The sequence below is a fragment of the Apteryx rowi genome, unplaced genomic scaffold (assembly GCF_003343035.1).
Source record: "Apteryx rowi isolate R43461 unplaced genomic scaffold, aptRow1 scaffold_616, whole genome shotgun sequence".
In the NCBI taxonomy this organism is placed as follows: domain Eukaryota; kingdom Metazoa; phylum Chordata; class Aves; order Apterygiformes; family Apterygidae; genus Apteryx; species Apteryx rowi.
Genome location: NW_020450890.1, coordinates 190,623 through 218,119, shown reverse-complemented (window position 1 = coordinate 218,119; position 27,497 = coordinate 190,623). Strand labels below are relative to the sequence as shown.

The 27,497-nt window shown below is 38.1% G+C and overlaps 2 protein-coding genes across 4 annotated transcripts; both read left to right on the top strand.

Moving 5' to 3' along the window:
- Positions 1-2: 2 nt before the first annotated feature.
- MARVELD2 (MARVEL domain containing 2) lies at positions 3-7,266 on the top strand (the record flags this gene model as incomplete). The annotated part of the gene is made up of 6 exons (XM_026083818.1): positions 3-902; positions 2,514-2,546; positions 3,714-3,850; positions 4,410-4,581; positions 4,976-5,026; positions 5,950-7,266. Coding segments are annotated over 6 exons (1,410 nt in total), but the record flags the coding sequence as incomplete, so codon positions are not given.
- A 7,527-nt stretch (positions 7,267-14,793) lies between these two features.
- LOC112974619 (general transcription factor IIH subunit 2) lies at positions 14,794-27,478 on the top strand. 3 transcript variants are annotated; one of them, XM_026083766.1, is made up of 16 exons: positions 14,794-14,868; positions 15,239-15,322; positions 15,412-15,489; positions 16,202-16,238; positions 16,939-17,025; positions 17,971-18,021; positions 18,494-18,548; positions 19,387-19,492; positions 20,546-20,636; positions 20,802-20,889; positions 21,432-21,539; positions 22,736-22,799; positions 23,805-23,908; positions 26,125-26,227; positions 26,526-26,565; positions 26,972-27,478. In XM_026083766.1, exons 2-16 carry the CDS (start codon positions 15,267-15,269, stop codon positions 27,089-27,091), a joined length of 1,188 nt encoding a protein of 395 aa, XP_025939551.1. In that variant the 5' UTR covers positions 14,794-14,868; positions 15,239-15,266; the 3' UTR covers positions 27,092-27,478. The 3 variants fall into 3 exon arrangements, with proteins under 3 accessions (XP_025939551.1, XP_025939552.1, XP_025939553.1); XM_026083767.1 differs by having other exon boundaries at positions 14,832-14,868; positions 15,242-15,322; XM_026083768.1 differs by lacking the exon at positions 14,794-14,868 and having other exon boundaries at positions 14,987-15,322; positions 21,453-21,539.
- The last annotated feature ends 19 nt before the right edge of the window (positions 27,479-27,497 follow it).

Genomic DNA, 27,497 nt, shown 5'->3' with positions numbered 1-27,497 from the left:
CGGCAACGCCGCCGCCCGCCGCCTTCCCGCCGCCCCCACTGCCGCTGCAGCCGCCCTGCGGCCCCGGCGACGGCGCCGAGCTCAAGCCCGTGCGGCGGTTCGTGCCGGACTCGTGGAAGAGCTTCTTCAGGGGGAAGCGCCGTGAGAGCCGCGCCTGGGGCAGCGCGGCCTCCGACGTGCTGTACGCCGCGGCGGGGGCGGAGAGCTCCCCGCCGCCCTCGCCCGCCGCGCCGCCCGCCGCCTCGTGGCGGGCCGAGAGCGAGGCCGTGCTGCGCGGCGAGGCCTGCGGCGCGGCCGAGGCGGCCTACGGGCAGCGCTACGCCTACATGAGGTCCTGGGCCGGGCTGCTGCGGGTCCTGTGCGTGGCCGAGCTGCTGCTGGGCGCCGCCGTGTTCGCCTGCGTCTCGGCCTACGTGCACAAGGACAACGAGTGGTACAACATGTTCGGGTACTCGCAGCCCTACGGCTTCGCGGCCGGCGGCGCCTACGGCGGCTACTACTACGGCGGGCCGAAGACGCCGTTCGTCCTGGTGGCGGCGGGAGTGGCGTGGATCGTGACCATCGTGCTGCTGGTGCTCGGCATGTCCGTGTACTACCGGACTATCCTGCTGGATTCAAACTGGTGGCCTCTGACCGAGTTCGGGATTAACGTGGCTTTGTTCTTCTTGTACATGGCGGCTGCGATAGTGTACGTGAACGATATTAATCGCGGGGGACTCTGCTACTACCCGCTATTCAAGACCCCGATAAACGCGTCTTTTTGCCGGGTGGAAGGAGGTCAGACAGCAGCAATAATCTTCCTGTTCGTCACAGTGGTACTCTATTTAATTAGCGCGGTGGTTGCTTTAAAGCTGTGGAGACACGAAGGAGCCAGGAGGCACAGAGAATTAATGGCGCGGGAGGTAAGTCATCAGTCAGTTAATGGCGCGGGGGGTAAGTCGTCCATCGCCGTTCCCCATCTGATGCGCAGGGCGCGATGGGCAGCAGCGGGAGGCTCTTGCTCGCACCACGGACCGAGGCCTGTCGGACGTGTCTGACATGAACTGCGGCAGCTCAGAGCCTCTGAGTGACCGTGTTTACTGGTCTTACTGATAAATTTGAGATCACCGAATGAAACGTTCTTTTTAAGATCTGATGCAAATTCCTGTTGTTTTTTTTGTTGTTGTTAATTGACTTTGGGAAGGAACTGGTTCTGTTCTCTTTGTAATACTCCGTTTTCTTCCTGCATCAGCTGATGACCTGCTTCCTGGCATATATTTCTTAAACAAAGGAAGAAGTGAACAATGTGCTTGTTCAGTTGTTCAGCAGGGTAGGGCCTAATGCCACCTAGCATTTGAAGTCTGTGCTTTCAGCAGGTTAAGTGCTAGTGTGAATGACAATAAAAAGACGAAATAGTGATTTTTATGTTGCAAACAAAACTCTAAGCTACTACTTCATGTCTTTTTAGCTTTCCTCATGATAGTATAGATAATAGTATTAACAAAATGGAAATCTGAGACACCGAAATCTAGCCAGTCAGTTTCTTTTCTCTTTTTTCATCCTAATTATTAAAAAAAACCCTTAAGCTCTAGGAACTGTGTAACTATTATATATGGAATTTGGGGGGGGGGGAAAAAGGCAGATGATTCTAAGTCCATTTTCATTAGAGTATTTGTGCCAACCTCTAGTGCCTGTCTTGTTTTTCCAAAAGCAAAAAAGGGAGCAAATCTTGATTCTTCATAACAAATTCTTTTAGTAATTGAACAAGGTACATCAAGGGTTTGATATAAAACACCAAGAACAAATATTTTTATGTACTGTCTTTTTTCCTTGTTAAGCTTTTTGCATTTTCTTAAAATTCTGCTTTTGAGATAAATTGATCAGATTGATCAAGAAGAACTTATATATACACAGTTTAAGCACCGTATCTTGCATAAAATGGGGACTCTCCTTTCGAAAAATAAGTTGCAGTTCTGTGAATAAAACTTTTTAAAGCATTTTTTAAACTCATTCAAAAATGAAGTAATTGCTGGAATTACACAGAAAGCACCCAGTCACTCTTCCCTGCTGTTCTCAGTGTTCTTTTATTCCAGTCACTTAAGAATATTTCTAAAGAGAATGCTTTTACAATACAGGTTAGGCTCTAGAGAGTATTGTGCAAAATAGCTGCTGGTTGAGTTACTGGTTAGAGCACTGAAATGTTTTCTAAGCAATGACTTAGGCCTCAGAGTGTCAGTGAGTTAATATATGCTGGAATGTGCAGTAATAAAAGTGACTGGATGGAGTAGTTAATCCGATTTGTTCCTTACAGCTATTAGGGAAGATCCTGTTGTTGTTTTGGGTTGGAGTGTTTTTTTTTTTTTTTTTTCCTGCCATTCTTAAACAGTTTTTAAACCTACTGATCTGAAAAATATTTCTTATTCTAAATTTATTCATACTTAAATATACATACAAAGTTTAGATTTTAAGAGTCTGTGCTTTTGTGTACTGTTTATGCTGAAAATAAAACTTAAAGGTTGTTTTTTTTTTGATAGATGAAAACACAGTCGTCTTTATCAGAAAAGAAGGTAAGAAACAATTTATATTTGTTTCATTACTTGAAGTCCCAAATGCTTATTCTTTTTCTTGTGACTCTCTGTTTCAATTGACCGGTCTAGTTTTTATTCTAGGAAGAGATCAGGTTTAGTTCTTTAATGCAATCCAGACAATGTTCTTCTACCCAGGAGATTCAGAAGGAGCTCAAAGAAATTCCCACTAGTTAGGCTAGGCTTTAAGTTTACAGTGTCAGCAAATCTGATGACTGCCTCTGTGTCTGCTCTTACGTCATTCATTGAACAAGTCCTGCAGCATTCATTGCAGTACGTTGCAGACACGGCTGTAACAGTAGGGCATCTTGCGCATTGTAGGTTTTAGGGATTTTTATTTTTTTTTAAACTCCTGACTGCCTGTTTAAATTGGAGAAGAGGCAGTGAAGCACAGTGATAGGTGCTCATTGAGCTGACAGTTTGCTCCTGTGTCTCTGAGACTGCTCCAAAGCCCACCCTGTGAGCTTTGAAATATCAGCAAATGCCAGAATCTGTCATACTGAAGGAGGATTTTGGTGCTTCCATTGCACAAAGGTGCAAGTGCATACAATATGAAGACTGTGTAGGATCTTAATGCAGCAGATGATGATTCTCAGAGAATTTATGATGCATTTCTTTCAGTCTTAAATGCCTCCCATTAGATACTGTGAGCTTCCTACTACTGTTTTCTCAGTTGCTTACTTCAGTACTGAATCAGGATCCTTTTTTGTAAGCTGTGGCAGAACTCCATGTGTTGTTACTTCTGGGTCCAGGGAGAAATTGTGCAGCAGGGAATGAGGGAAAACTGAGACGTGGAGAACTGAGTGATTTCTGTCCATCAGCAACCAGTCACAGATTAGACAGAAACTCAAGGAAACTTTTTTAAATTACTTTTTTATGGGACAAATCTTTCCAAGAAGTATTTATTTGTCTCTGGAACAGCTATTTGGACAAATTTAAGATGGTTATTTTGTGAAAAGCATTACTGTAACGCCTTCCTAATTTTCTAATTATAATAAGAATATATACAATTTGCATGCACTGCTGTTCAGTCCTTGTATCTCTGTCTTCAAATTAGTCAGATATTTTGTAGTTTATGTATATTGTTTTTGAAGTAAAATTGACTTTTAAGGGGGTTTTTTTTGTTTTTTTTTTGCTTTTAAAATTTAGTATGAAAGTGTTGACAGACCAAGAGAAGAGATCACGTATAGGCAGCTTAAATCAGTGGAAGTGAAACCTGAACGACTTAATGGTCATATACCTGCAGGCCACATTCCTAAACCTATAGTAATGCCAGACTACTTAGCGTAAGTGACTTAGCTTTGATAAACTTAATGGAAAATATTTGAATCCTGATTTTCACTCAGTGTTTCTCATATATACATTTCATGGTTTCTTTGCCATTCTTTCTGTGCTGTGGATCTCAGAATCTTGCTGAAGTGAATGTTAAACTAGAGAGGATGGGGGCTGGTGTCAATGGCATAGAAACAGTAATATAAATGAAGAATCTTAAATTAAGAATAAAAAGCTCAAATGTTAAAGCAGACTATTGTAATGTAGCATGTACAATAATTACTGAAGTAAAAGAAGACCATACAGACAAGTTCTTGTCCTTTTAGTCCCTGATTCTATAACATACTTAATTTTAAAGTGGCAAGGCTAGGCCATTTTATGGTGAAGTAGGAGATCATAAAAATAATTTGTATAATACTTGGCATAGATTTCGGTGCTTTATATGCATGCAAATTTCAGCAGGTTATGAGATTAACAAATAATACAGAAATACAGTAGCAAAGTCAAGGGTCTGCGTGTTTGTTGAAGTCCTGTCTCTAATATTAGTCCTTAAAAAACACTTTTTTTTAAAAGGAAATACCCAGCAATTCAAACAAATGAAATGCGAGACCGATACAAAGCGGTATTCAATGATCAGTTTGCTGAATATAAAGAACTGTCAGGGGAAGTTCATGCTGTATTAAGGAAGTTTGATGAGCTGGATGCGTTGATGAGAAAACTGCCCCATAATCCTGGAAGCATACATGTAAGTACCTGTGAAATGGAAAAGCAGCTATGTTATTAGGCAGTTTCTGTCTGTCTTTAGTTATGGCAATGTTTTGTAATGCTGGCAGTGACTTGGTAGGAGAGACAGTTTCCCCAAATCTGTTATTTCTTGTTTAGTTATTAGCTGAGGATGCTAAGTTGCAATTAAATTGTATATATGTTTTTCTGTTTTTTCATGTTAGTAGCTTTCAAGTTTTGTATGAACTACAGTTAAAGTATTTTCACTATTTTTCAAGTACAAAACTAGCAGTTAAAAATATATTAGAATGGATTTGATTAAAGGAGCAATTGACTTTTAACAAGTATTTGGTAAAATTTACATGAAGAAATGGAGTGCACTAATATGGTTAAAAATGCATGGTCTCTCTTACTAGGAACAGGAAAGGATATCAAGAGTTTTGCAAGAATACAAGAAGAAAAAAAATGTGAGTGTTTTCAGGTTTACATTGCTAGTGAATCTAATGAACAGCAAAGAGTGTAAATAGACAGGACTCCTGACACTAGGTACAATATGCTAGCTCAGGGTATGCTTAGCTATTACAGAGCTTTGTATATTTGTCTTTTAAGCTTTGGTAAAGCTAGGACACTACGCACTCTACTCATCATGTCAACAACCTCATTTGGGAATAATGATTCTGTTGGACAGAGTTGGGGGAGGGGGATATTTTAATCTTCTGAGAGCATGTCTCATCTCTAGCATTTTGCTTTCAGAAGATCAGTTACCATTGATTATTTTGGGGATCCAGTTCGTTTGTACTCACTCACAAAGCCAACACAGCTTTTTTTAACAACAGAAAATATACAGTGTTGCCCTTGAAAAGAAATTTTGTATTTTCTTTCTGGCATGGAGCTTACACAGACTGTCAAAAATTAATTCTCTCTGTAGTCCAAGAGATTTTGCTTTGTTGTTTTTAAATGCAGGCAATTAATGTGTACCTTTGTTCCACTAAAAGCATAATACATTACAAATGTCTGTTTTTTGGGTTTTTTAAATTGATTTCAAATTTTGCATCCGTGTTAGTTAAATTTCATTGCTTTTTGGAGAAAGGGATTTATTTGACATGCCAGAACACATCTATTTGTATTTACACATTTATGTTAAGGTTGTTCTGTTTACTAAATAACTAAGGCATATTAAAGCAGAACCTCTCTCTTCAGCCCTTCATGAAAGCAGGGTAAACAGGATAAGGCTGGATGTAAGAAACTGTGACCAAGTAAAAGGAATGTGTTTTTGAAGAATGGATATTTATATGCTGCCCTTAATCTATGGCATCATTGATAATGAGCTATTGTTGGAGGAAACTGAAAGCATAAACATCAATATAAGGGAGTTTTGTATTTTTGGCAGGATCCTGCGTTTCTGGAGAAAAAGGAGCGTTGTGAATACCTGAAGAATAAGCTTTCTCACATAAAACAACGAATTCAGGACTATGATAAAGTTATGAATTGGAATGTACAAGTTTAGCATTGGCTTGACTATTGAGATACTATTTTATATATTTTTTAAATAGAAATGTGTTTTTTTATTTATTTACTTTCAGAATTTCCTGTGGAGAAAACAATTACTTTCTTAGTCACTTTGTCATTTACTTAGATACTGTGCATTTCTGATAGGTTTTGCATACAGATCCAATTTTAAGTCAATATAATGAACTTACCAAATGAATTTAGAAAATCTGTATTAACATTCTGCTTTTATTGGACAGTGCACAGCCAGTCCTCTTACGTATGCATACTTTTCTATTTGCAAATATTGTATTATTGTCTACCAGAGAAAGCAGTTCTAAATACCATGTCAAAAATGTTCACACAAATGCTGTAACAATTTCAGACTTTAATATAGGCCTTATGATATCAAAAAAGAGCTGAGCTGATGTTACTGTCTGGGGTTTGGTAGAGTACTTAATTATTTTGAATAGTTTTGACAAGTCAGAACTGAGTTTAATAAGACTATTTGCATCTTCATATGCTCTGCTGTATGTCAGAAATTATTGGGAATTTTACTTAACAAGAGCTACAAAATAAGTTCCTATTTAAACAAGCATAGCACAGTGGGTTTTTTTGTCTTTGTTGTTTTTAATGCTTCTCTGTAGAGGTGATGTGATGAATTCATATATGACYTTAAAGGAATAGAGATGCAGGATTAGGCCATGTCAGTGTTCCACTAGTTTTGCCAGACTGGTGTGCTCTGCATAGTTTTTTGGATCATCTTAGTGGGAATCTGTGGGCCTAAAAGAAAAACAGTTTTTCTTCTTCATGAGCAAGGAACAGGACTTTTTGTTTAGGACAATTTTAAGATTACCTAATTGCAGCTGATTGTGAACTCAGAGATTAAGTAGAACAAAATGAATTCCCAGTTAAAGTACCAATAAAGGATCTTCTGTAAGGCCAGGCAAAATGTTTTGTTGATAGATATGCTTTCTAGAGATTCTGTATAAATTTGTGTAATATATCTTGGGATAAATAGGTTTGCATGTGCAGATGTTCTCATAGATAAGGAAATTTTCCTGTTATGTCATTTTTCATATCTTTATATTTACATTTTTTTTACTTATTAAAATGGTTGGAAGCATTGGTAGCCATTTCTTTGTACAGTTTTCTACAACTGCTGTTTCACTGGATATTTTGTTCTGAAATATATTTTAATTTCAAATCCTAAGCAGAACCATGTTATTCTCTTTGTTTTTGAAGGCATTTTACTGAGAAAAAGTGTTGTTAAGACTTCAAGACTTTTGTTAGTGATTTTATGTTTTCTTTAGAGGTAAATTTTCAACTTTGGCCTTAATTTAAAGGGAAGAAGTTAGGAAAGGTGTTTCCAGTTTAGAACAATGATGGCATCTGCGGTAGTGCAAATGCAGTACTGTACCTCACCCTGTGAGTTATTTGCCATCTGATTTTTGAGCCCTTACTGTTCACACTGCAATCCTGATGGCTTCAGACTCGCTCTCGTATTTGTCAAAAGTTGACATTCCAATTTAATCAGCCACTTAATTCCAAGAGTTCTAGTGGATGAAGTACATAACAAGAAACTAAGGGAATGCTGAGAGAATTAGAAAACTTGGCACCTTTTCATTTGAAACAGACTTCAGTCTCATCCATCTGGAAGGTCTCTCAATATCTTTTTCAGTCCGCATCGGGCAAAACTCAGTGCCATCCCTTGTCCTCGCTCTCTTCTCAGTCCTCTCTCTGGCTCAAGTTTCCATTCCTTCCAATGTAAAGGAAACCTCCCTAACTTGTAAGGGAGCTGGGGCCAGGTGTTTTATACCTGTTGTGCTGCAGAAATATTAGAAAAAAAATTTTATAAGACATGTCCTTGTCCAGACCCCTGCAGTTTAAGTGCTCATTCACTGTACACCTAGATTTCCCATTTTTCTCAATGAGAGTTCTGGGCGTTGTCAGGTACCAGAAGAAGATTAATCCAAGTTTAAAGCTCAAGTAAAGTGCTGAAAAGAGAATCTTCTCCCACTCCACCCCCCTCCCCAAGCTTGCTTGTTTGATGTTTTCTCTGGCAGATTTCCAGTCGGTCTCCTGGTGTGGGAAAGGCCTATTAAGACTAGGAAGACCCAGCTCCAGTCTCCCTTTGACAGTGGTCTGCGCTTCTCTCTCTGAGAAGCYGGCTCCCAGCCCCTCGGATAGGCCAGCAACCATCCGGCTTCTCCTTTCTGTCTGAGTTTCCATTAAAGGGGCTTGGAGAAGGAAACACTGTGCCTCTTGTTGGAAGGGGGGAAGGACCCAACGGGAGACACTGCGCGTGGTTCCCTCAGCCTCTCCTGCGAAGGTGCCACGCGTGTGGCTGGGCTGATTTCCTGGGGTCATGGAGAGAAGATGGGCAGGAACACCCTTCTGTGACTGCTAGGGGTTCGGGCAGGATTGGTGCCAGACGTTGCAGCGGCATGTGCTGARCATCAAACAGCAGGCATGGGCACTCGCTCTGCAGCTTAGGAAGTCCAGCCCGGCAGCACACTGCGGCTGTTAAGGTAAATGACTGGCTTGAACCTGGGTTGTGTTACAGACCTCAACATTGCTAAGCAGGGGGGAGAAGAGGCTGCAGGCTTGGTGTGTACAATTGGCAAGTTGGTTTTACTCTAACCTATGAAGGAAGAACTACTCTAAATATGCAACAATAAAAATATTAGACTAAGAAACACTTTAATCTCTTGGAGGAAGAGATTAATGAAATAAATTAGTGGCTGGGAGTTGAAGCTAGTCAAAGGCAAGACAAATGGGGAGTCAGTTTAGCCAGATTTAGTTGCAATTAGAACTCTCAAGGAAGGGGTCTCCCGATGTCCTGAAAGAACAGAAGGTATACTCTGAACAGAACTGAGGTTAGTTTTGTACTTAATACAAGAGTATCAAAGGCTGGCGAATGTCACCTGGGTCTCTCTGTGTGGTCTCTCTAAACTCTACTCTGTGAATCTGCACTGTTGCATGTAAATGTAAATGTCTGCTATGTGGCCTTACTAGTGTGACTGGGTTTTTGCAGAAGGTAATAATACTCATTTAAAGTTTGCAAATAATATTGCCCTACATCAAAGGGATTAGCATATTATTTCAATTACAGCTTGTCCTCAGCCACTGAGTGTATGTGACAAGGACTTCTTTCCTCCAGTCTTCCTCTTAGGAAATACCCACCTGGCTCGACAGATCCATACAGGCAAATGTCCAAGAGGGACTTACAGATTCCAAGAATACAAGAGTTTTCAAGCCAGACTTGAGTTATGAAAAGGGCTCATTTGTCTTGATAAACAGCTGGATGACTGTGATCAAGATAGCTGTGGCAATATCCTCATATTCCTTGCTACCTTGTGTGTTTATGCAGGGCAAGTAAAGTGTGTAATGAACGTAAGCTGAAGTGTGCATCACATACTAGGGTGGACTAGCTTTAACTCATGAGGKCATATCAACTAAAAATACTGGTGTTAATGAAAAATGTAATAGGTTTAAATTTGTAGAAATACCTATCCAGCTTTTAGTTTATTAATCCCAAAATTGTGTTGGGATTTGAAGCTTTTAGACCAGCATCATCTACAAGATTATATATCTTATATTCCTCTACAGTATTGCAATTCTTGGCCTTGACAGTAAAAATCATCCCAGTTCTGAAAAAAATCATTTCTCTCTCCTTCTATTACCATTATCAGCTTGAACCCATTTCTCTACTTCCAGTTCTTAGAAATTGGACTTTTCCCTTCTTAAGAAAAGATGGCATGAGAGTAGATCAAACTACAACTCTATTTCAGGTCTTAGAAGCAAATCTTGACTTCTTAAAGAAGTAATTTTTTCCATCATCAGTATTTTTTATTGCTTTCCTCTAGAACATCTGATTTTTCCCAGGGTGTGTTTAAATTCATTTCTTCTGTTTTGCCTATATTTATAGATTGCTGCCGATAAACACAACATTTGCATTTAATTGCTAAGTTTCCCACTCCTATTTAAGGAAATGTATTTCTGTTTAAATGTTTTCTTCCTCATTTCTTGTCTTACTTGAATGCACAGTGACACCCCCTAGAAACAGATGCCTGGCAACTTTCCTGTAATTCAAGAGATTGAACCCAGTCTTGGCGCATTTCCACTGCAGCCGGTAAAGTTCTGATTGCTCTGCAGAGAAATTGGCTAAAACTATCTTAACTCTATTCGCTCTATTGAGTGAATTCTCAGTGTGATGCTTGCGAAATGAAAACTCTCAGTGAGATGAGTCTCCCTACTTATCACAATCCTGATTTAGTAGCATATTAGATACAGCAGATTGGATCAAGCTAATGAATGTAAGCAAAAATGTGTGCCATACTGCTATAGTTTAGCTTTATCACTGATGACAATATATGACGTACTTGTATTAATGAACTAATCCAGAAAAACCTAAAGGGCTTGCTTGTATTTGTAGAAATAGCTGTTCAGCTTTTAGTATTTTAAATTTGCAAAGGAATTGAATGTTGCATGAGTTGTGATAATTTCTTAATGAGGCACTAAGTCTACATAAGAACTATTTTTTAAGTCTCATAAAAGGAAGCATTATAGGCGAATATGCCTGCATATGCCAGAATATGTTGTGCCTAACACCTAAGAAAGTCAAATCCTTCCATTTTGACTTTAATACTTTAAACTTTACRTAGTTTTTAGCGTTCTCTTTCACAATAACCAAGATTCTCAAGAAAGGTCTATTTTAGAATCTCATATACTGACCAGTACTTAAGACTGTTTGTTAGTGGAAGGAACAAGGAACAAATAAACACTGAAAAAGCAAGTTAATATTATTTCAGGTTTTCAAAAATATTTCCTTTAGAATTCTAAATGTATTTAATTTATGTTTTGTTTTTTTTTTACTGACATGGTTTTTAATGAAATGTATTTGAAGCCAAACTTGAAAAGATCCCTTAACTGGTACAATGTTCACTATCCTGAATGGTAAAGTAGTTGTGCTTCTTTCAGAGACTTCATGTTAACTGTGCATGTACATATAAGGACTCCTGCCTGTATTTTCCGCCACTTGTTTTTATTTTGCATTCAGTTTTTGTAGTTCCAGTGAAGCTGAAATGAGAGTATGAGAAGCAGTCTGTTTTCTCATGTTTGAGGTCCCAGTGAACCAAGTGCTTAGCAAAATTTCTGATCTCACACACACAGCTATTTATTGCTATATTGGCTTCTTCTCCATCTGCAGTTAGGTCTCCAGTTCTCACCTTCCTAATGATGGTGGTAGTGCTTGTTTCTGTTTGACTGAACATGTACTCTGAACACAAGACTTACTTCTAACTGAAGGAGAATAATGCTGTAGCAGTTCATTTGTTTCTGACACATCACTTGCATCAGTGTTGAATGTGTATTTTCTCCTTTGTTTGGATACTCATGAAAATTCTATGTCCTGCATTAACTGAGGTACTACTTTAATTAAGTGATTTTGATTATCCTTCCATATTCTCTGGAGTTCATCTGCCATTCAGAATTGATTACACTTTATCTAGTATGATCTGTGGGCTTCTGCACTTAAATTCTCAGTCCCATGTACGCTATGCTTTCTGCAACAATGAAGTAATGTAATTGAAATTCTTACACTTGTCAAATTGAATTGTAGTATTTTTACATAATTCCTCTTTCTCCAAAACTCTTAATGTTGCTCTCTTTTTTTTGCAAAAAAAGGAGACTGACTATATTTAGAAAAGCTTTTATGTTAAAATCAAAGCTACCTCATTCTTTACTGCCTAGAAATATTCTTTAAAACCTTACAGTAGCTGTATTTTCTCTCTTTCTCCTTTGGAAAGACATGAAGTTATGGACAGGGCTGAATATATTTCTTTACTGAGTGCTGCCCCTGCAATGGATCACTGCTGCTCAGAATTATTTTAGGTGGGAGCAAAACATAATCATGCAACATCAAAATACCTGGAACTAATTTGTTACCTCTTTTTKTATTTTGATGTCAATCTAGAAAGATCTCAAACTGCTTCTGCTTTTGAAAGAGTAAGCTTTTGCATAATTGCTTTTTCTTTTTGCTTGCCTTGTGGGAAAGCAAACATTTGCAAGGTTTAAAAACTACATATAATCTTCATTCTAACAAAAATAAATAAAAGTGAAACATAAATGCTTACAGTCCTAGAAGCCCCACCGGTATCCTGTTTAAAGATATTCATAGATCTTCTGGAATTATCAGAGCATGTAAAATGGCTATGATGTATTCTTTTGTCCTGAAAGACTGCTTATTTCCTAATACTCCTAAAATGTGTGCACTTGCTAGTAGTCACTGGCTCTATTCCTCTCTATGTAAAATACAATAATTACAGTAATTTCCCTTGTCTACCACTGCATGTAGTAGTCTGTTCTGGAGATGTATAAAAATTATATAAAAGTATGTGTGAATATAAGTAAAATTTTTCACAACAGATTTCATATTTTGGTAGTTTTTAATGCTCCACAGTTCTGATCCTGTTTTTCTATTAGAGACTTTGTTCTGGTAACAAATTTGTCCTCCCATTCCCTTCCTACTCTTGTATTTGTACCTTTTCCCTGCTGCCCCACCTACATAAAGGCCAATCTATCCGGCTGCAGTGCTCTGTCATCTTCTCAAGTGCTGTGATGCTAATCCATACAACTAAAAATGCTTTTCTTGAATTTAAGCAAATCATCCTCTAGGTTTAGTAATGTGAACTAGCTGGTGTTGTAAACTCATGAATGTAGAGAATGTGCTTCGTTCTGCACTGAATGGTATGATTGCTTGCTGATTTCTGGGCGTAGCCATGTGAAGGTAATAGGATAAAATTACTGTTACAACTGATGATAGTTAAATGTAGTTTTACTCTTTACTACAGTAGTTGTGAAGGGTGATTAGTGAACATCTGCAAATATAATACTGCATTTTCAGTGTGAAAAGTGCAACTTCTACCAGCACATTTGGATAATTGAAATAAATTACAAGTGCTTCATATTTATTTTCTTTAGAGAAAACAATAAAAGTCCCTCTTGGATCTATCTACCAGCCAACAACCCAGTATTTCTACTAGGTGTTTAAACTGTGACTCATTTTTCTCCTTGATGCTTTTCTAGTGTCCAGTCAGAATTTTGTGTGTGTGCAAGCAACTAAAGGTCAGAACTGTAAGGAGAAATAGCCTGTTGCCCAGTTCTGAAAAGTAAATGACAAGGAAAAGCTGGGAATAAGATATATTCAGGAATCTTTTGTCTTTCTGTGTATTTCTGGTATAGACCAGAAAAACCTTTTCAAAGTTGCATTTGGGGTATGTGTGGTTAGAACTCAAACTGCAGTATCTTGACCATCCACTCCTCTACTAAACTAAGCAATATTTCAAAATATCTCTGTGATTAGTAATGTCAAGAACTGCTGGATTTGAAGTACAGAGTACTACTTAGGGCTTTCAGTCTTTTAAATAACTGTTATCCTGGCAGCCTTTAAAAGTAAATTATATGCTTGCAAAGAGACAAATAGTAATTTTATAGACATCTGAAAAATGGTACTTACCATGATATTTAGTGAAAAACTCTTTCATTTGGTCAGAGTAATTACCATACCCCACTCAATGTGAGATGAAACACCCCAACCCGCTTTTTAAATGCAACTGCCAATTAACTGTTCATAGGTTTGTAATGACAGTTTATTAAAAGAAGTTCTAAAATAAAATTATCATAGTGAAACATCTTCCAGCCTGAAAGAGGCAATTCTGAAAGGATTATTCTACATGGTTGTAGAACACATGTTCTATGGGATTAGATATGTTTGAAGAAATAGCTACATTATTCCACTACTCAGTTTGCTCCTGTGAGGGCATTTGCTTAGTCACAGAAAATATAACCTGAACCTGCAGTAATAAATTCTAAGCTGCATATTTTAGAATAGAGTTAAAGCAGTGTTTTTGTTATTGGGATAAAATACCATTATTTTCATGAAGTAACTGATCATAGCAATTATGCATTAACATGCAGTATTATGGTACATGTACATAATGCTCTGTCCTTTTCCCCGTCCCTTGGGTTCTTCAGTTAATCAGGAAATACAGTCATATAAATACAAATAGTGTTTTAATCTTGTTGAAAATCTTACTTCCTTTATAACACTTCCCCATGCACATTTAGTTTATAGACAATGTATACTCTGGTGAGCTTTATACATTTTGTAAGTCACTGGTATGGGCTTATTTGCAGTAGCTAAAAGGGGGACTACAGCTCCAAAGGGTCTGTGTGAAATAGGCAAGAAACTCGTAGCTGAGGGTTCAGCGCGACAGAAGCTACAGCCACCGTCGCCACCGGAGAAGGCGGCGAGCCGTGTACCGCCCTATCGCCTCTGATCTGCTCGGAAAGCCTTTTGGCTACGCTGCTCCCCTTTCGAATAATATTTTTTTGCGTGTGCGAAAGATATATTGTATTTAACARCGGCGGTAGCAGCGTTTCCCCGCGTTTGGATACTTCACCTGCGGCCGCGAACGACCTCGCTCGCCTGCTCCCCCTGGGGTCCGTTTTGCCTCTGGCGGTGTCCCGGAGCGCCCCACCGTCCCCTCGGCGGCGGCGCCAGCCTCAGCCGGGCCCTCACCGGCTGGCGGGGCTGCGGCGGGGGCCGGGGCTGCCGCCCGCCTCGGGCCCCGGGGTGAGTCCCGCTACCGGCGGGCGCTGCTCTTCCGCGGGGCGCCGCCTCCAGCGCGGAACGATCGCTCAGCGGCCCGGGCGCCAAAGCCGGGAGCGATTCGCGGCTGCACCGAGGAAGGGGCGGGCAGGCGGGCGCAGGCGCTTCCGGCCGGAGCGGCGGACCGTTGGGACCGTTGGGCAGCCGGTACGGCGGCTCGCGCCTTGTGGGGCTCGCGCGGGCAGGGCGCGCGCCCCCTCCCCCGCCGCGCGGCGGCGTCCTGGGGCCCCCAACCGCCCCCGGCCCGGGCCGCGCGCCGGGGCGTGGTAACCGCCTGTGGCAGCCTCGCAGCCCCCTCCGCCGCCGCTCCGCGCCCTCGGCAGTGGCGGGCGGGGGGTAAGCGGCGCGCGGCTCCATAGCTAGGTTTCCCTCGAAGCGGCGGTCGTGCCGCCCTGTGTGGCGGGGGAGCTGTCCGGCAGCGGCTCAACCGGCGGCGGCGGCGGCGGCGGGGCCGGGCGGCCTGTGGCGTTTGGTGGGGAAGGTTTGGTTACAGGTCTGTCACGGGTGTGCTCCGCAGCAGCGTAGGTAAGAGCAAAGCCACAGACATGGATGACGAGCCTGAAAGAACCAAACGCTGGGAAGGAGGCTACGAAAGAACATGGTAGGCTTTCCTTTGTATTCCTCACCCTAGTCTTCCCGGGGAARAAAAAAACAACTTCCTTATATTCAGTAACGTTTTGTTTTATGTAGGGAAGTTCTTAAAGAAGATGAATCTGGATCGCTAAAAGCAACCATTGAGGATATTCTTTTCAAGGCTAAGCGAAAAAGGTATTATGCATCACTACAAGCGTATTTAGGAAATACTGTTTTCATCAACTGTAAGGTCTTTATTTTGAAACTGGATCTTTTAGGTAGATTAAGCTCAGCATGCTTGCAGTATATTTTTGGTCTTTAGTCTTTCAAAACTCTAGATGCAGAACTCTGGCTGCTATTTGTTACTCAAATCGGGGGAGGAGGGGAAAAGATTTATTTTAATCTTGATTTTTTTCTAAGAGTGAGTGATCTATGCTAACCAACGAGTTTAGGTCTTGATCTGATAGGCTGTGTGAAGCAGTGTAATTACAATAGTTGGACTGTTCAGAGAGAATCCTTTAACAATTTTTTCAAATGTACAAATCCTGCTTTAAACTATTGGTACGACAGCACCAGATTCTTGTTTTATATTGTCAGAAGAATTGCTAGACAGAATTAGTATTTTTTCACATATTACAGTAAAATGTTCAAACTTATGTGAACTTTTAAAGTTTCATTAAACCTAGTCATAAGAACTGTATTTTGTTTTCTGAATCATTAGATCTGTTTATAGTTGAAGGTTGAGTTTATAATCTCCGCTTTTGTTTCTTTTCAATGAAAGTAAGTTGTGATGTTTATCATGGTTAATGATCATTTCATATGTGCTGAAACTGTGGGATTGGAATCTGTTTTAGGATCAATCATTCATTCATTTGCATCTTACTTAAAACCTTTTGTGTTTTACTAGACTCTGTGAACACCATGGACAAGTTCGACTTGGAATGGTATGTTAATAGCTTACCCTTGGCTGTCCTATGTCCAAAACTACTTGAATTGAAGTAGTATGCCTAATCTGAAATACACTTTTACTGACTTTGTATGCCTGAGACTGAAGCTTTCTTTTTGCCACCCTGCAGTTTTTTAGACATTTTTTTTTTAGTTTAGTGGCAGTGTGGGATGTGAAACATGAATAGCTTCAGCAGTTGAGCTTTGGTTTGTTTCCTGTATCAGAACATGCTTTGCAGATGCAGTCAGATCATACACATTCTTGCTGTTGTATTTTCTCTATGTGAATAGATGGACATAGTTTAAGTGAGTTGTAAATTGTAATGTTGCTTTATAACATGTTGAGTTCCTCAGATGAAGAGATTAAATAAATGCAAGCTTGCAAGCTATGATTATTTTGTAACTTACTTTGAGAACATAAGAACAGTGAATATTAGTCACAAAAGAGTCTTTTGTTTCATTTTGAAGGAAATGTAGAAAAATACTTGGCTTTTCAGCTGCTTTTTATTGCATAGCATTAAAAACTATGATTTGGTTTAGTATTCTAAATTTTCTTTGTTTGACATAGGAAGTAGTTGCTGTTTTAAATGAAATAATGAACCATTTGTTTAAACAACTGTTCTGTGGGTGATAAAATTTGATCTTTGTCTTAAATTGGGAACTTGATGTAGAATTAGTATTATTATGTTGATACTGCAGATGCGTCACCTTTATGTGGTCATTGATGGATCGAGAACTATGGAGGACCAAGATTTAAAACCCAACAGACTTACTTGCACTTTAAAGGTATTTCTGTACACAAAAGTTTTCTCTTACTAATCTACTGTTCCTCTGTAAATCATTTCTGTGTTGTATTTAGAAGAATGGCAATCTCTTGTGACTAGATTACTTGCATAGCCTCATCTCTCATCTCATCCCTACTTTTTTCCCTTGCTTATGTTGCAATTTTCCTGTAATTTTCCTGGAATAGGTTGGCTTTGTTTTTTGAGTAGTAAAGCCTGTGTAAGATTACTTTGCCTTGCAGAAGTGCTACTGTATAGTGAAAACAGTTCCTAAGGACGTATTATATAAAGGTGATAAAGAAGTATGTGGAAATTGAGCTGAAGTGTTGCCCATAATGAGGGATGGGAAGAGAACAAATGTACTTTCTTTACACACATAGCAATGTTTATTTTTTTTATGTTTGTGGTTTCATAAATTCTGATTTGAGTGAATGCTAGACAGGAGTTGCTGTTTCTAAATGTGGAGAAGGGAAACTGAATTCTATAAATCCCACAGGATCTTGCTTATAACATTAARCATAGAAATCCTGGGTTTTGAATATTTTGTACAGATTAATGCTTTTTGTTGCATCTTAAACCTCTATTTGAATTAACACTAATCTAGAGCTTTAGTATATGAAGTCAGTAAAATGAAATTTCTGAAAGTTACCTTGCATAGATAATACAGGAAGGAGAAGGGTGGAAGGGCTAAGGCTTTCTGGGGCAGAGGGAGGAGAATGAAGTGAAGGCTCACGCTTGCTCTCTCGCTCACGCTTGCTCTCTCGCTCACGCTTGCTNGCTCACGCTTGCTCTCTCGCTCACGCTTGCTCTCTCGCTCACGCTTGCTTGCTCTCTCCCCTCCTCCCTTCCCCATTTTTTAATGGTACTGGATGCTTTGCAAGTATTAACCACTTAATGCGTGTGGAATTAAACTGTTTATATTTTTAACAGTCTTAACTTTTCTTTATAGTTATTGGAGTATTTTGTTGAAGAGTACTTTGACCAAAATCCTATTAGTCAGGTATGTACAACCACTGTTACCACAGCTGATTAAAGAACTGAAACCTATTCTGAAAGTTTAATTTTATTTTTAACGTTATCTAGTAAACTGTTTTCAATTGATATGTTCTTTCCCTCCCTTCCCCATCAGTCTGGTGAAGTTCTTGTTTTTTGCAATAACTAATGAAAATAGGAACACATCTATTCCCTTTTTTTTCTAAATGGGAATTATAACGTAGAAGACTTGATTAGACTTTATTTCAGCATTTAGAATTTAGAAAGAATTGTTTTTGCATTTTGTGACAATGAAGATACAGGAATGTACATTAATTGATGCGTAGCATTGTGCTGCATTTGTTACACTTGCAAGAAAGCCTGTATAGTTAGCTAATTGGTGGTATGTCTTGTCTAATACTTCTTTCTGGATCAAAAATATAAATCAAGTTGATTTTAATTTCTTAAGAAAAATCTTGTCTTTTTTTTTTCTCCTCCAGATTGGCTTAATTGTAACGAAGAGTAAAAGAGCTGAAAAAATGACAGAACTTTCAGGTAGGCGGTTAGCATTCTCTTTAAAATTGGAGTTCTGTTGTCATCTCTTGTAATATAAAGCTTTGATATTACAAATTCCACCTGGATGACTCTACTGATAGTGAACTACCATTAACATAGTATTTTCAACGTAAATGAGAAGTTGCTGCAAGTTACCTGAAATCAGAGTTTTTATTTCAATCTGTTTGGATCCAGAACTGTCATTGTGTGTTTTGTGCCTGATCAAGACTTACCCAGAATTCAAGGGAAATGTGTTTTGTCTCACTTATAATTAATATCTTACCCTGTTTGTTAACTTTGTGTTTGATGACATCCGTGTGTTCTGTGAGATTAGACAAGATGTTAACAAGCAAGATTTCTTGGTTTCCTGTATTCTGCCACTAACAAGTTATGTGGCTTCAGAGAAGTTGTTTAAAATCTTGTCTCTTTACCCACCTGTAAAACTGGAGCAAATTTATTGAGCTTGAGGATCAATCAATGCTTGAACAGTACTTTGAGGATAATGGAGGAAACTAGACGCTATTTCTACTGAAATGCTTTGAGACAGTTCACACTGTTTTTTTTCTTTCATGTTAAGTGCTTAATAATCTACAGTAGTGATTTTCTTTTTGACCTTTTGAGTTTCTAACAATTGTGAGTGTCTGTAGAATAAATGTATTTCTGATAGTAATGCACCGTTTTTCTACGTTCTGACCAAGGGGTCAATTTGTAAGAAGTGGGGACCTACAAGTATCAGGTTGAAAGCCATTGCTCTACAAGTAAAATTTGTAAAATATGTATTTTAAATATTTGTATTTTTTAACTTGTTATTTCAGGTGAATGTTTTATTCCCTTACAGGTAACTCAAAAAAGCACATAACTGCTCTGAAGAAAGCAGTAGATATGAACTGCCATGGAGAGCCATCTCTATATAATTCCCTAAATTTGGCTATGCAGACTTTAAAGTTAGTATATAAACAGCTTTTGTTTTCTCTGTTTGGTTTCCTTAATCAGTATAATGCTGATTGTAAACTTTTTGGGGAGCAGGGAAGATTGTTTTTACAGGTAGTGTCTTGCATTGTGCTAGCCAGAGTCTTTAAAGAAGGCTTTACATCCTTTTACATGACAAAACTGTAAGAAGCTAACTTCTGCACTGGTGCATGTTTAATATTCTAAGACAAGACACTTCTGTTTAGAGATGTACCTCTTACAAAAAGGAGCATTATTTAAAAAATAGATAATTTTAAATTGTGTATGAATACAGTGATGAAAGACCCTGCAATTAATTTTTACTACAGGGCTAAGGTATGAGAGAGGACAGAGTTGGGAATTAATGATGGTAAGAGAACAGAAAAAGAAACAAAGTTGAATCACGGTTTTCTGGTGAAGTTTTAATATACTGTGGAGAGATAAATTTGGGGTAGGATAGACTTCCTAAAACAGTTTTATAAATTTTTGCCATGTGAGGCATTGAGAGGGTAAAAACATTTGTGGGAGAATTTGCTTAACAAATGGTTATAGCTAGTAACACTAACAGAAAAAAGCTAGTAGTTAATGTCATAGAAAATTATTTGAATGTATAGTTGGAGAGTTTTCAATGAAGAACTGTAAAAGAAAGACAGTAGTTAAAAGTAGTAGATTTACACCTGTCAGCTGATCAGAGGTGGGGGTTTTTTGTTTTGTTTTTCTTCTTCTAAGAAGTTGAGAAGACTTACTGCTAGTCTGAAAGTGAATTTTTACCTTTGAGAGTATGGATAAGGTATGGGTTAACTTAAACATTACAACAAGCAATCGGATGACAGACATAATTAAATATTGTGTGTTAGATACTGGAAAGTTTTGACTTTATGGCAGATGAAATCCTGGTGCTCAGAGAAGGATCTTACCACAGTCTTTCGTAATATGTAGGCATTTTCATATCATGTCTTTTCCTGACTTTAGTACATCACAGTCCTTGAAAACTTTAGCCTATATGTAGCTTAGTGTACATAGGTAGATTAACTGTATACTTTCTTTAGGCACATGCCAGGACATACAAGCAGAGAGGTTTTGATAGTCTTCAGCAGTCTGACAACATGTGATCCAGCCAACATCTATGACCTAATTAAGGTACAGAAGTGAAGTTTGACTACTACTGCAAACCTCCAAACTACTGGATTAAAACCAGACAGTTAAGATGTCATAACCAGTAAATTTTCATTTAAAACTTTGCACCTTTTTACCATTTTCAGTTCTGCTGATGAATTTGAGTATGCTTTCTTTTTCCATGTGAAGTGTTTAAAAGCAGTTAAGATCAGAGTATCTGTCATCGGTCTAAGTGCTGAAGTTCGAGTTTGTACTGTACTTGCCCGAGAAACAGGTGGTATGTATCTGAAGTTTTGTAGTTACACTATTAATACAAGTTTAAATTTGAAATTAAGCAACTAGTTTGTCATATTCCCTTTAATGCATTTTGTTGTTTAAAGATAAATATTCTGTTGTGCTGGCAGAAAATTTAAGGACTTCTGCAAGTTACGAAATGGATAACATTTAGTGAAATAATTATCAGCTTGTAGCTGCTTCTTTGGAAAGAAGAAATATATCTAAAACCTGGTGTTCCACAGATAAAGCTGTATGATGTGGAACTTTAACATGTTAACATCAGTAACTATAATAGTAACTCTTACAATGTAATTACTAGTAATGTTGGAGAAAAAGCTGTAGGCATTCTTATGTAATTATTTAAACATTCTGGTGTATTAATTTTTTATTTTATTTTTAGTGACAGGGTTGGCTACTTTTTGGGGTGTTTTTTTCTTTTTTACTTAACTTGTTGTTCTGTTATTTGGAGAAATATGTTTGTGTTACTTGCCAGGTTATAAATTAATATTCTGAGAGTAGGTCATTCATTTCTTTTTCTGACAGGAACATACCATGTTATTTTAGATGAAAGTCATTATAAGGAACTGCTGATGCATCATGTTAGTCCACCACCTGCCAGTTCAAGTTCTGAATGCTCCCTTATTCGAATGGGTAGGATATGATTTCGTTAAATTTCAGGTGCAAGATTTAAGAATCTTTTTCTCTCTTTGTATCTTCTGTTTTGAAGTAATACAGATGGTTAGAAGCACTTTAAAGACATTGCACAATTCTTTTTATTTTAACACTTTTATTTTAACAGATAGGTTTCAATTTGCTTAATGTTCCTGCAAAATATTCAACTTTTAAATAAAGTTAAGAATTAAAACAAGTAAGACTCGACACTGAACCGCAGTTGGAAGCAATAAGATGAAATGACATTGCTTGTACAGTAATTGGTGTAAATGTAATATTTAAAAACTGAAGGGTGAAGAACTGTATTTTGTTACTCCCTCTTTATTTATCTCTGTGGAAGGCAACTGTCATAAGCTTCATTTGCTGTAACAGCCTTCTGTTTTGCTGTGTAGTGGGTGTTTGTTTGGAGCACTGTCATGTTTTTTCTTTCAACAAGTGAACTAGGTACCTTTTCTTCTCCTGGTGTAGTTTTCATTAAATTTAAGCCTGAAATTAAACCACAGTAGAAACAGTAATGCTACACTGACTGGAGGTTTTTGTTCTTACTTTCATCCATCTATTTTCATAGATAAGAATGTATATATTTTTATACATAAACTTAAATACTTAAGAAATTTGCTCATTACGGATCAAGCTCGAGCAGCAATAGGGAAAAAAAAATTGCTCACTTGAGATGAGCTGTACAAATAAATGGTGTATAAAGACTGGTGCTGCCTCCGTAAAATGCTATGGTCTTATCTATCGTATACTGCACTTGGAAGGAGAGTACATACTTAGTCTTAATATATAAACATTTTTTTTTCATTAGTTAGAAATCATTGTTCATGAACATTCTTATAGTGCTCTTTCTGCTTTCCTACCATTGCACATCATTTGCTTTTTAATTGTTCTTCAGAAATTGGGTTCCAATGAACTTCTATTCCTGTTAAGTTTCTGAACAGATCTTTTCAGCTAGGGAAAATGAATGAGGTATTTGGTGGTGGATATGTAGAGACTTTTAGGAAGGATTTCATGCTTGGTAAGAGTATATTGCTTCTCGTAATAACAAAACAAAAAAGATAGAAAAAGTTAAAAGTTAACATTTAGAATAGTCTTTGAACTTTTTTGTTCAAATAAGAAACTGAAAGATTACTAGTATGTTTAAAATTGGTAATATGGAATGTTTTTCTCTTAAGGTTTTCCTCAGCATACTATTGCTTCTCTATCTGATCAAGATGCAAAACCATCCTTTAGCATGGCGTAAGTAGAGCTGATTAGAATTTAGTGAGCTGATTAAAATTCAGTATTAGAATTCAGTGATATCAAGTTATACTTAGAAAATCTGCTTTTTGGTGAAAATATGGCAAAATACCATGAAAAAGGACTGGCAACTAATGTGTTGTGACTTCTCATTAGAAATCTTACTTTAACTTGCACTTTCTGTATGTAGTCATAGTTACTTGTGTTCTTCTCTTTTAAATATACTTTTTAAATTTTACATTTTAAAATTTTTGAAGGTAGTGAATGGCTTTTAGATGTATGTTGTGCAGTGGCCAGAACACAAGGGTCCTACAAATTATTACCACCAATTTTTCCAACATTTTTGTATTCAAGTATTTTCTTATCATTATAAAAATATAATCATGATAAAGAAGGGTTATTATCTGGAATTCATTTTCTTTAAATTTATTTATTGCTTTACTAGTGTGTAGTGATATTAAATGGAAGTTTAAAACAGAGCCTCAGTTTAATTAACATAATAGTACTCTTCTCCGTGAAAGGAGGTCATAGTCTTCAAGGCTGATAGAGCAGCATGAGTTTTCAGAAGGAAACAGTGTCTGCTGTTTGAGGGAATAAATATTAATGTGCATCATAAAGTCAATACAGAATATTGGGGGGAAGTAGTAATATCAGTACTGATACATTTCATAACTTTATTTTTCTAAAGATAAATTGATTCTCCTTTCCTTTATGTGGGGAGAACTTGTTTTTTGTTCTGCTTTTGTGGGAAAATGTGGTCACTGATGTCTCACCCTATCAGTTGTTTTCTGATACTTCTATATACATAACAGGTACAGAAACTTTTTAAAGAATATTTGTTCTGAGGACTATGTAGTATTACCAGTATTACCTAGTGTTACCAGTTATGTAGTATTACCCATATCACCATTATTAACAGTGATATTTATATAGCTTGACAGCATACCATCATTCAGAAAATGGTACCGTTTTCTTCCTCCAACCTCCTGTCTCTCTCCACTCCAGGCAATTGGAAAACAGCAGTGAGCCAGGTCTTACGCTGGGTGGATATTTCTGTCCCCAGTGCAGAGCCAAATACTGTGAACTTCCTGTGGAATGCAAAATCTGTGGTGAGTAGCAAGAATAGCTGGGCAGATGAATTATGTGTTAGTGATAAGATAGTTAAAGGGCAGGAACACTCAACTTTACTTAGTGATCAAAGGCCAGTTCTGCTTTAAGAAGCCTTCATTCCTGTATCTTGAAATGTCAACTTGGTGCAAGGACTCTCAGGACTCTACCTGTAATGGTAAAGCTATATCATGTTGTTAATTGTAAATAAAGGGTGGGTTTTTGTTGTGTTTGTGTGGGTGGTTTTTTTTGTTTTGTTTTGTCCTGAATTCCTTGGGTATTCAGAACTGTTACTGTCAGGGGAAGGCTTGGGTGGATGGTATAATTATCTTCTGTTCCGTTTCACAGAATACATGTTTGCAATAGTTTTATCAGCGACTTTTCTTACAATGAGAGGATCAAGATGATGATGGAGAAATGCAAGAACACTAGAAGTATTTGCAAATGAGCATATATTGTATGCAAATATAGCAGAGCATAATAAGCTGTAGGCAGTTTGCTATCTTACATCAGGGACTAATACACATGGTTGGTGATTCACCTGAATTGAACAAGTTACTGCCAAGTTGCTGTTCTCTGTTGTGGGAGAGATGAGATTGTTGTGCAAAGGATGTTGAGGAAGGTTCACGTGCAGAAAGACTTATTTGCAGGGTCTGTAAGTGATGGCTTACAGTGGGAAAACTCTCCCCAGTTGCCAGTCAGGAGGAGGAACAGCGTTTTGAGGCAAGTGTCCTTTTCAGGGTGCCTTCTCCAGTGCAGCAGATGGTGCCTGCTAAATGTTGTTTCCATAGTGACTGTATCCCTTCCTCAGTACTCCCTCTATTTCCCTTTGGTTGCCCTTGCTGATTATCCTAGTAGTGCCTGTTGGAGCATGTATTGATTGGGTGCAGATATTGCACTTACTAGTTAGCTTTTAAATTTTGTGCATGCATATTACTGGGTGTCTTGCTGGCTATCTGAATGACTATTATCTGCTAATATGGTTTACTAAGCTCTATTTGTTCCCTAGTRCAAGGTGTCATAAACTAAAAGCTATGAAGCAGCATGGGGAAGAAAGGGTGATTCTCAGTGTCAGTGGTAATCTTTTCTTCAAGAATCTCGGCATAACAGGCATAGCAGCATTTCAGATTCCTCAATGTGAGGCCAGGAGGATAAAAGAGTGTTTTGGAGTCCAAGGGTAGAAGTATTGCCCCCACCGCTGTGAGTCTGTAGATGAAAGATTCAAAAGGGAAAGCCCAAGGGCAGACTGACTGCACGGTGACACATGAAAGGCTGCAGAGTTGCGAGTGGAAGGTCTTCAGCCTTGCAAAGATTAAGGGACTGTGGAACATAGGATGCCCCTCCCCCTCTCTTAATGGAGATGGGGGGATTACCTTTTATAGTACAAGTGTTGTGCTAGCTACAGCTTTACTCCTGTTAGCTTCTACATGTACATGACTAATATGTGATAGGTCTTGCCAGGATATGTGCATTTGGCAAGAGAATAAATCATTCTAGTTTTGGGTCACTTTGTCCTAATTCACATCAAATTTTTCATACCAACAGCAGTTTAATTTCAGCAACCTAGTAGTGTAGTTAGAAATCCTGTATGTCAGCAAGCGATTCCCCACAGCTGCAGCTGTCAGCAAAACAAGAGGTTGAAAGTTTATGCTGCACATGAGTGAGTGATGAGGAAGTTTGTGTCAGTCTGTGCTACATCATAAGCCTGCGTTAGCCTAAATAGGCCTGTGGCATGGCTTGGCAGTATTACAGCAGGCTGCAGTAGTATTTGGTAGTGGGGTACCATTTTAGCTGGTGATGAAACATAGCAGAACCACCATTGCCAAAAAGGAGCTGTGTGTTTGGATTTAATTGAAAGATTCTTATATGGTTGCCCTTTTTTTTTTTTTTAATGGGATAAGAATGAGAAACTTGCTAATGCTCATGCTGTGCGTTACAAATATACTTCTAAAGGCTGAATTAAATTTCTAATTGCAAACTTAGAAGAAATACATTCATTGTTTGTTTTTATTTTAATTTATATTTGGATTTAATTCTGGAAATGATTACGGGTTTGGATTATGGAAGCTGACAAGCAAATTTTTTTTATTATTAAAAGTTCTGAACCACTGACTTATTAAGCATCACTTTTCCATTTTGCTGCTCAGTTTTGTTTAGGATAGAAAAGCTTTTTAGGAAACTCTGTCTTGTAATAATTTTGATGTCTCGTTATTTGCAGGTCTTACATTAGTGTCTGCGCCTCATCTGGCTCGGTCTTACCATCACTTGTTTCCTTTGGATGCCTTTCAGGAAGTTCCCCTCGAAGAATATCAAGGGGAACGGTATGTAAATCATATATGTGATAATAAATGTGCTTTTGGACCATATAGGTTTTTTCCTAAGAAAGTAAGAATAGCTGGCAGTAGCTTTTGTACTGTTGGTGATACTGTTGAATGTTTTGGGGGTTTTGATCACCTCTGGTAGTAAGAAATGTTTGTAGTTTTCATTGGCAGTTATCCTGTGTGTTCATTTGAATAGCTGAAATCCTATAAATTATTATTATGTATGAGATGACTATGTAAAATGATGTTTAAAAACTTGTCACTTTTTTCAGTAAAAATGCACAATTTTGCTTTGTAGGTATTGTCAAGGCTGCCAGGGAGAAATGAAAGATCAAAATGTAAGTATGTTAAACTGTATTGAAACTTGCATTGAGAGGAGCCAGAGATAATCTTTTAAGGGAGTCTTTTTTCTAAAGGCCAGAAAGATCTCTGTGGCAGTTTCTCTGGTGGCTAGACAGAGTTTTCAGCCATACAGTTTTGCCTTTAAAACTGCAGATACTTTACACATTTGGGAAGGGATTGCCCATGGAGTTGCATACATAAACATCCACTGTTAGCCATTTGGATGTATCTACAGTGACTCAAGCTCAGCATTTTGGGCATGTTAGCTATTAAAACCCGTACTTCAGTTAATGAGCAAAATATTCAGTATATTTTACATTACACAACTACTGTCCTACTGTAGTGCTGTAATGGTAATAACTTTCTTCTAATTTGTTTTGTTTTTCAATCTTTTCTACGCAGGTTTACGTATGTAAAGTATGTCAGAATGCATTTTGTGTGGAATGCGACTTGTTTGTTCATGATTCTCTGCACTGCTGTCCTGGCTGTATTCATGAGCACCCTACTCCTGCACCTATATGATGCTGTCTCTTTTTAGAGGTTGTCGTATCTGTTTCATTCTTGCATAAATCTGTTTTGTTTATTCAGCCATAGCTTTCACTGAGGCACATCAAAACAAGAAGAAAGGCGTAGATGAATACAAAAGGGTGAACACTTTCTTGGGAGCAAATTTAATTTTTATCTAAAGTATTAATGATTTTGTTACTGTTAATATACTCATGGCTCATCTCTATCTGATTTGTTTTCTTTGTTCTTGTTTGAAAGGCTTCAATTTTTTCTGAGTGCTATTGTGGGTAACGTGAATTTGTAAATGTAAAAGTGATAAAATTGGTTTGTATGTTAACATGGTGATTTATATTTGTTTCATCATTTGTTTAAAAAAAAAAAGCCCTGAAAATATATTTTATACGTTAATTGTTATGCGCTC

Excerpts from the sequence above, each read along its gene's own strand:
- LOC112974619 (XM_026083766.1), top strand. The coding sequence starts at position 15,267 with ATGGATGACGAGCCTGAAAGAACCAAACGCTGGGAAGGAGGCTACGAA. Across the intron at positions 23,909-26,124 it reads TGTGGAATGCAAAATCTGTG|GTCTTACATTAGTGTCTGCG; the intron begins GTGAGTAGCAAG and ends CGTTATTTGCAG. Across the intron at positions 26,566-26,971 it reads GAGAAATGAAAGATCAAAAT|GTTTACGTATGTAAAGTATG; the intron begins GTAAGTATGTTA and ends TTTTCTACGCAG.